Source organism: Anopheles nili, chromosome X, assembly GCF_943737925.1.
Source record: "Anopheles nili chromosome X, idAnoNiliSN_F5_01, whole genome shotgun sequence".
Classification (NCBI taxonomy): Eukaryota; Metazoa; Arthropoda; class Insecta; order Diptera; family Culicidae; genus Anopheles; species Anopheles nili.
The window spans coordinates 7,213,375-7,223,702 of NC_071293.1; the positions used below are offsets into that span (position 1 = coordinate 7,213,375).

The 10,328-nt window shown below is 34.7% G+C and overlaps 1 protein-coding gene across 1 annotated transcript; it reads left to right on the top strand.

Moving 5' to 3' along the window:
* Positions 1-9,323: 9,323 nt before the first annotated feature.
* LOC128728598 (lymphokine-activated killer T-cell-originated protein kinase homolog) lies at positions 9,324-10,328 on the top strand. The gene has a single exon (XM_053822226.1). The coding sequence runs from the start codon at positions 9,324-9,326 to the stop codon at positions 10,326-10,328; it is 1,005 nt and encodes a 334-aa protein (XP_053678201.1).

The window sequence follows — 10,328 nt, forward strand, 5'->3', positions numbered from 1 at the left end:
ATGGATCACAAAATACAAGGTTGGTTCAATCAACTCATAGCTAAGTTTTTCTACCCTCCATGTGTTTGTTTCATTCTCTCTCAGCTTCCTTCGTTGTCTCTCTTTTATTCCTATGGTTTGATTTATAAGTTGTTCATTCTTTATCTGAAACTCAAGGAGTAAGGCAGTATTTTATCCGGAGCTAGACTCGCAAAAATAAGCAGGCGCTCAAATTCATACCTAACCAGTACAAGCATTGATATAAAATAAAGTGAAGGTTCAAAAATAAAAGGACATCGAGTAGAAACAATATTCGTGTGACAGAAAATCGGTAAAAACATCTTTATCTTTTATACATTCGACTGGGTTCATATAACTCCGTTCATTTCATCTAGGTGTTGCGGCCTGCGAAAGCTGGCGACCTCATCTGGCGAAAAATCTGGCAAAAGTGCTTAATCTGCGGAAAAACTCTTGTGAAAACTTCAAATAAAATTGCTTCCACAAGGTGAAATCGACATTCAATCGTAAAATGGGAAACACGCCGTACGTTGACGAGCTCGACGAAGAAGAAGATGATGAAATACGCTTTTATCGATACAAAAGTTTGCACATACGGACCCATGCGGATACGAGAAATCTAGCGGATGATGTATTGAAGTATTTAAAGGAATTGGATAGCGAAAAATCCAAGCCGTACTTGGAAAGATATTATGCTATAACAGCGCAGTACAAAGCGTTTAAGATTACCAAGGAAGCGGCGTTTTTCATGCTCGTGGAGCTCCAGTATGAAGCTATAAATAAATTCTATGTTCCAAAATTGGAAGAAAATTGAACATGAAGAATATGAAGCAAAAGTGAATGTTATTACTAAGTAATTAATTCATTTTACTTCATTGGAAATAAAGAAAATACAAACTAATTTGTCATAAGCGATTGATTTGAGATGCTGTTAACGTTTCATTCAACAACAAGCTCATCGGATGCTACATGCTGTAACGTTTATTTCTCTAACCGGTTCTCTATACCGGTTTCTCTGATGGGAAAGAAGAAAAGTGAAAGATAGCAGAAGATTACGATCTTGAGGGAGTAGCTTTGCGAGAATGTAGGTTTGCGAGGGAGAAAGGCTGTGAGATGAGATGCCGAAATGAGATGAATGAATCTATTGGCTAGAACGGGTTATTTAGAATACGTTTTATTTGCTATTTCTTCTCTAATGGATCCTACTTCTAAGATAAACGGAATAAGATTAGATTTAGAAGATTCTGACTTTGAAATCGAATATTTAGTATTAAAGTACAATCATATGAATCCTGAAATTTTGTAAACCGAAAAAAAGCTTTTTTGGATTCGGAAAAAAACATTTCAAAACGAATAAGGTTGATGAAGATATGTTAATGGAAGAAGAAACTCGAATGGACTTCCCACACTCAAGTAAAGAATGCACAAAATAGATGATCAACGCACTAATGTAAAGTGGCACACTAACCGACTCAGGGAAAACAACTTATCAGAAGGTAAACCTAACGATTTGTGTTTCAATTCAAGAGCTTTGAGTGTCTCCCTACCCAAGGTCTCAAAGTCTCGATCGATCCTGTATGGAAAATCACTTCTAGATTAACAATGATCGCCTGGACGATCAAAATCTTCTGCCATAAGTAATGTGTCCGATCGAGTGACCGAACCACGCCGTTTCGTTATGTTGCCGTCCGACCGTAGACGGCCGTTTAGCCACCAAGCAAAAATCATTTATATTACACGGCAACCGTGACGTCAATCTGCTATGTTCAGATCCAAAGTGGACCGTGACAGTTTACATCGAAAGTAAAAATATTTATATCAAACATGCGAAATAAACAATGAGGTGCAACCATAGTGAAGCGTAAGAAATTAAAATTATCGATTGAAGGATATATTACAATTTTTCAAAAAAAGTGATATAAAGATGAATAAAAAAAGACTAAAAGAATAAGATGTACGACAAAGCAACGAAGTCGAATTCTACAGACAACTTCGGATGATCAGATGCGAAGAGAAAAATGGGTAACTTCGGTACTAAGCCCAAGGCAAGGGTTAGAGGAGATCATGATATCACGATCATCCAAAACCAAGAAGCCCATACGGAACAGCACATTTCGCAAGAGCTGAAATTGAACCTAATATGCATAATGACGACATTGCTATTTATTTTTAAAATAAGCTCAAAGGTCTATAAACTACTAAAGAGCCAAGCAAAAAAATAAGCGATGAAAGCAATTCTATTTCAGTGAAATAAAAGTAAAGCACAGTACAACAAATCAATGGAAGTGCTTACGCTACAAAAGACATGTTAGCGCTGACTAAAGTGTAAAACAGTGAACAAAGTGCCGGTACAAATCAAAAACCAAAAACTTTAGAGTGCTTGCTCAGCGAAGTGACAATTTTTCTAAAACCATATAAAAATGGCCCAAGTGAGTGAAAACGTCATTCAGCCGCAGCCATCCCACGACAGACAATAAGAAAACCGCAGAACTTCCACCAACAACCTAAAATGAGCAACATCATCGAAGACAGCGAAGAATACGCCCAATGGGAAAGATGGGTCGCCAGAACCTGCGGCCAGACAGATACCGAGGTAAAGGACCTAACACTACAAGTGTTAGATGAAATAATTAAACTCACGGGCGGAGAATTCAAAAAGGCATTTAAGGAATGGACAAATGCTATTGTTAAGTATAAAAAATTTAAAATCAACAATAGAATACGTAATGTACGCTATACTAGCTGACCTCCAGTACGAGGTAATTAACAAAATCTTGCAAAAATAAATCGAAAAATTTAAAAAGTAAAAAAAAATTTGAATTAAAAATAACACCAGCCATATATGGTGAGATTAAAACCATAAAAGATAGCAAAATTTCAGAAGCAGGAAAACTTTCGTTCAAAACAACAGCCAACTTAATATACAATCTAATCAAACTTAGGAAAACTATACAATATACTATATATTGATTCAGTGAAATTTCTTGAAGAATATAACTCAGAAGTCCAAGACGACTACAAAAAGTTTCGACAGCCTGACAAAAAATCAAAATGCCAAGAAAAGACCACACCAGACCGAATCATTGCCACTCTTAAATCAATCAAACCAAAAGAAACAAAGGCCTTATATGACGAAATTGAATTAATAATCGCAAAATTAAAAGGCATTTATCTTGACAATATTAGAGATAATTGACAATTACGAATACATAAACCATACTGTACCGAAAAACAGAGAAAGAGTTACCAAAAATATTGACAAAATTCAAACTAATGATATACCAGAATATGCCAACAAACAATTGATTAACCTTATAACTAAATTTGCAGATATTTTTTGCCTAGACGACGAGCCAGTAACCAAATACATAAATAATTTTTACAAACAACAAATTCCATTAAAAGACAACCTTCAAACATCCCAAACTATAAGCAAATTTACTCTCAAACGGAAGAAATTAAAAGTCAACTTCACAAAATGCTAAAAAATAATAACCTAGAACCATCAGTATCAGCATACAACTCGCCAATTTTACTAATACCAAAAAAATCTTGAACTCAGCAGTTTTTTTCTGTAAGGTCATAAAATAACTGATAAAGGAATTTTTCCAGACGTTGGCAAACTTGATGCAGTTAACAATTTTTCCACACCAACTAACTACAGACGAATCAAGGAGATTCGAAGCCTTTTGTAACTACTACAGAAAATTCATACAGAACTTTGCACAGATCGCAAAGTCATTAAATAATCCATCAAAAAGAACTCAGAGTTCATATTGACTAAAGAATGCCAAGAAGCATTTGATAAGCTAAAAGATAAACTCTTATCTCCATCTATATTGAAACATCCAGTTTTTGAGAAGCAATTTATAATCACAACTGATGCATTAGACACTGCTTGTGGTGCGATAATATCATAAGTAACCGATGGAAAAGACTTTCCAATCGCATTTGCCAGTAAAAGCTTCACACCAGGAGAGGCTCGATTCATTCCATCCAAAACAATCCAAATCAAAATTCACGCTTAGAGAAACAGCCAAGCCGTACCCCTATGGGAAGGTGTGAAATAAATCTTTCGAAAAAGATTCCAATTTGCAGTAAACAACAGCAAATTTTGCACAAGTCAGCTACAAATATGCCTCGGGAGTAAATATCCATTGGCCATAGCAGAGTAGCTGTATCATATTGCAACATACTGAATGCATCAGCTAAGAATCAGCAAAACAACCTGCTTAAAAAGCAAACAACACAACACAACTACACAACAGTTGCTATTAAACAACTTAATCAGCAAAAAATCAAACAAAAGAAATTGAGGTAGACGCACGCTCAGAGTAGCAAAATAAGCATATACGAAATCGAATATCAAGGCACCAATGGATATCTCTTGTCAAAAAGACCGTTCTAAAGAAATATAAAGGTAATGTGAAATCAGCAATATTTTTGAACATTGTTTGGAATGATTCTGTTACAGTAAACCTAACAAATGGGTTTTTTAATGGGTTAAATGAAATACCCTATGCTTTCTTCCTTCCTGTTTGATTATAAATTAATCTGTCCACAGGTTTTACACCGTTTTCAAATAAATCTGCATAGTTGATAGCTTATCTGTAATTTTTCTTTAACAAGCATGTACGGCACAGCTTACATGGGGTAAAAAGTTGACTAACTTGCGATTTTGATGATCAACACATTCAAATACGTTTACCCTGGACCGTTGTTCCAAATTAAGTCATCTAGGTTCATTATTCGTTGATTAAAATGCTGCGACGAATTTGATTATGATAGCGGGTGCTTTATCTGTAGGAAGAAAATTGTATATATATATATATATATATATATATATATATATATATATATATATATATATATATATATATATATATATATATATATATACATATATATATATATATATATATATATATATATATATATATATATATATATATATATATATATATATATATATATATATTTGCAGCAGAAATTAACGATTGCTCAATTACTTACACTTTGTTGTTAATCATAAAAATCACAGCCATTTTCACTGACAGATAGCTAAAAAACATGAGATGTATAGCACGAGAAATATAACATCTTGTTTGTTACATTTGTGCTTCATCATCTGTGTTTTTAGCTAATAAGCTTTTCGTACTTTCTCTTCAATAAGTCACCTTATTACATCTATTTGTGCCTTAAAGCTATAACATCGCTTACACACGAATGTGTTATAGTTTTTCAGTTGATTTTGAGAGCATAAATGTGTGGAAGTGATCATTACAGACGGACACTGATTTTACCACATTTTTACTTGTGTCACTCACCATTTCGAAGAAACAAAGATCAAACGAATATAAATATACTGTTCGTCATGTTTGTCATGAGGTTTGAATGAAGGGAAAATCTATATTTCCAGGTGTAATATTTCATTCTGATATATAACAGAAGCTCACTTATCGGTCTGCTTTGTTTTTTTAGTTGGTGAGATAACACCAGAAAATTGTACATAATTTCACATTTAGGCAGAACACCAAATCATCCACGAATATCCGGATACACACGTGAACCTCTGATTTTGTACAGTAGCTTCTACATTGCGAAAACGCAAGCAACGTTTAAATCGCTTTGTACTGACTGTCTTAGTCAAGCTTAACTCGCGAACTAACCGGTGATCGTTGATATTTGTTTCGATAGCATGAGCCATGAGAAAATGATTGACTTGCACATTGTGAGAATAAACATTTTTATGCAAGCTTTAGTGTTGTGTTAGTCTTGCTGTGTTAGTGTTATGTTTAACTTATTTTATGTAAAACATAATTCAGTTGGAAAAGAGTATTTTATTAATGGTAATTATATTGTTTATTAAAGTTAACAGAAGATGCTAATATATTAATTAATGAAAGATTCAATTAAAAAAATCAATTTAAAATTATATATTTAGGTATATATAAATATATATATATATATATATATATATATATATATATATATATATATATATATATATATATATATATATATATATATATATATATATATATATATATATATATATATATACATATATATATATATATATATATATATATATATATATATATATATATATATATATATATATATATATATATATATATATATATATATTACAGTCAGTTTCAGTATAGTTTTATTTCAAGGTACGTAGTAAATATCTTATATAGGTACGCGGTTGGTGCACTGACAGTGATAATTAAATTATGTATTTATATAATGTGTCTCCTTTTTATTTAAATCTAACTATTTTTTTCTCCTGGTCGCATCTGTTTTTGCTTTTTAAGCAGATTGTTTTGCTGATTCTTAGCTGATGCATTCAGTATGCTGCAATATGATACAGCTACTCTGCTATGGCCTATGGATATTTGTAGCTGACTTGTGCAAAATGGGAAAACAGGCTACAAACAATTGACAAAAATGGTTATATACTGATGTTTTGGAAATTTATTAGCATATTTCAAATTGTATATATATATATATATATATATATATATATATATATATATATATATATATATATATATATATATAGATAGATATATATATATATATATATATATATATATATATATATATATATATATATATATATATATATATATATATATATATATTCCCAATTGCCGCTGGTTGTTGGCGATCTTCACCCGATCCTGTCTATATATAGGCATCTCGCCAGGAATCCTGTATTCCTTTTCGACATTTGCCGCGGCCCTGTCTTCATTCAGCGGCTGTTAGAATAGAGCCTTTTCTGACAATGGTACATGATTCAAAATTATAATAATTATTAAATAGCATTAATCAAGTTTTATCGAACGAATGTTCTCTCAGCATATTCACATATCACAGCATATTCAATGGTCAATAGTCGTATTTAGAAAGAAATATTAATTCTGCGCTCTATACCAGTAGTTTAAGATTCTTGTAGCAAATAAACCTAATAACCTATATATACATATATTATGGGTTTTATAGAACGTTCAAAATTAATCATATGTTACCAATACCAGCTAATTTATTTACTAGCCTCTTTAATCTGTTTAATGCAAAAAGACAACTAGAGATTAGTTTCGATCAAACATATGCGTAAAACAAAAGGTCTAGAAACAGCATTATCCAGATGCACTGAACGAATCCGATAGATAGCACGAAATATGTGACTATCGAGTAGCTTGATCGAGTAGGACACATATAATGCTATTATAAAATATATTCTCACTGTAACATTATACTTCGAAAAATAAAAGTAAGTATATGTCACCGTATCAATATATTGTTTTATTATATATTAATTTCTAGTGTTGATAACTTATATTGAGAACTAGCTTTTTTTGAGAGAGCCTCCAAGATAGTTTCAGAATCCCGCGTTTTTACTGCCGGCCGTCAATGGGTTAAAACAGATCGCTTGGCGTTCACTAGAACTCTCACTCACTCGCTCTCGCACTTGCGCTCGATGGTCGATGTCTCTTTTCTTCGTTGCGGAATAATCCAGACGGCTTGCCGCCAAAGCACAGCCTATGGGAGCCTTAGTAATGTCCCTTTTCCGTGCGATGCGGCTGTGATCCTCCTTAAAATGCAGCGGTAAAAGATCGTGATTTTTTGTGATTGAAAGCCAGGCAAAGTTTACCTGGTTAAAGGTAAAGTTGGAAAACAATCCCCCTTTTGTTCATAACATTACACCTCTGAACCGAAATTTAAAGGTACCGCGTATTTTCAGAGATTTGTTGCTCTTGTTAAATAATGATTTAATTTGGAACACTTTTGAAACAATTCCAGTGCTATACGAATGATAATTATTAATAGGTACGGATATTTTTCTGTAAAATAATTACTCTTAACATGTTTTCATCTATTTTTAATTCTCTATTTTTTTTTGAAAAGGGTACAAAAATGCGCACACTAGCCGCGTCTGGAAGTTCTTTAAAAATATATCTATAACCGAGGTTTGTTCGAGGTTGCCCCACTTTATACCTTGAGAAATGCTTTCAAATGCTACCGTAAACTATAAAATTAGCTTTTGCTCGGAATCAACGCTAGAATAGTTTACAAAAACTTCACGCCACAAAAAGACAAAAAGAGTACGCAATGGTCATTTTTGTAACAAAAAAACCGATTTTCTTATGTCAAAATAAACAATTTAACATATTCCAACATTTGAAAGGTACATTCACATCATGACAGCCTTGACGCGCTAAAAGGCGGGTTGCCAATCTGTTAAATGGGCGCCACACGTGAAAACGACGATTCGAGAACGTGCCACTTGAGTGCCGGCTACACGCAAAGGGTGCAGAAAAGTCGGTTACACGGCCTCCAAAAAAATTGCTCTCACCCACTTTTGGGGCGACGCAACACCCAATAAGTAAAATTTCTTTTGATGGTTAACTGTCAATGTGTTCACTGCAAAAGCTTATACGCCATCCATAAACAAATAAATAAAATATTTTTCAATCGCCCCAAAAAATCGGATTTCATGCCCCTGGGGAAACAGGGCAGTCGCAGTATATATGTCATTCTTTTAGTTGAAAGCTTTCAGTTCGAAGTTTTCAGTACTATCAGTATTCCGTGTTTCTACAAAGTAGTACTAATATAAAAGACTACATACCGTTTTATATACAATAAGAGAAGAAAACAAGTGTATAACTAAGCCATGGACCTCAATTGCGATACTGAGTGGGAAATGCAGCTGCGCAACCCGAAAAAATGCAACGCGTGGAAGCACCTAGAAAATCATCCGGGCACGCCATTCTTGGGGTTTTTCGGTCGTTACACAGGCATCCAAATCGTACGTATCGAACGTTCCATGGCGGCGGATAAAGGAAAATCTCCTTGGACACTAAAAATGCTCGGGAAACGAAACATCGAGAGCGGCTCATTTAAAAAAAAACTCTTGCAGGAAGCGAAACTTTTAAAGTAAGTATAAAATGGCGCAAAATATCATTCTCTGCGAAACGTGAATGTGCTGGAAGACGGCAGCGCATTTTCATATTCCTTTTTCTGTTAGTATTCTTCTCTGTCGGATGAAAATAGCCAGTATATTATGCAGTTTGCCTCGCATTGTAGAAATAATTAAGCATTCTTTACGGTGATTCACGATGTTGACTGATATAATGTTCAACTGTTTTTTCAGAACCTTCAATCACCCCAATATCGTGGGGTACCGTGCGTCTGGAAAAAAGAAGGTAGCTCAAATATGCTATATGCTTATGTATACCTCAACCTCGCTGGGATATATCTTGCAACAGAGATTTACCACCGGTCTCGGACCGTTGGAGGTAAGAAAGTCATTGATGGTGACATTAGAAGTCCTTAAAGGGCTTGCTTACCTGCACAATAAAGAGTTGACCCTGCATGGCGATTTAAAATCATTGAACATATTGATTAAAAACGATTTCGAGCGGGTTCAAATTTGCGGTTTCGACGCCAGTCGAATTTTAATGCCGAACGGATTCCTTGATCTCGTAACAAACCCCATTGCAATGTATGGAGGTACCGCATTATGGTCCGCCCCGGAGGTGTTTTTTCAAGATTCGAGACTGATCAGCGTCAAGACAGACATATTTGCTCTTGGATTGGTCATCTATGAGATGTTAGTGTTGGTGCCGCCCCATACATTTCCGGGCATGATAGACGAATGCGTTTCAGCAAGCACAATGTACTCAGCCAAACGGAACATCGTGTTCCCATCCAGCAGTCAGCTCAATAGAGAGGATGTCATTATACAAGATTTTGGCGAAGCAGAACGTATGGAAGTGTTTTACGACATGGGTATTCCAACGAATCTGAACCAGGATGAAAAAGAACTGCCTCTACATATGGTAGTAGCGAGAAAGAGAGCCGCGCCGCGAGTTGATCCGGATATAGTAACCATTGACAGCTCGGACGATGATGTGAAAGTATACAACCAAGGAGAGGTACTTAACATCATTTCCGATGATGATGAAGACGAGATCTTTTCATATTCAGATTCGGAATCTGACGAAGATTGCGACGATGAAGAACATTGGGAATCTAGCTCGCTAAGCGGTGAAGATGTGGTAGACACTGACGAAATGATGGAGAGTGACGAAGAGGATGAGGAAGACGGGCCATACCTGAATTACGGTTGTCTCGGTACACGTCCACCTATTCCGTCAGAAATTACTTTAGGCGAAGAATACGCAACCATGCTGGAGTTATTCTTCGTCTGCACAAATTCCAACAAAGATGAGAGACCATCGGCCTTAACCCTGCTCTTCGGGCTCAAAAATTATGTTCCAAAACGTGATCCAAATCTGACGGGGATGAATCCCTAA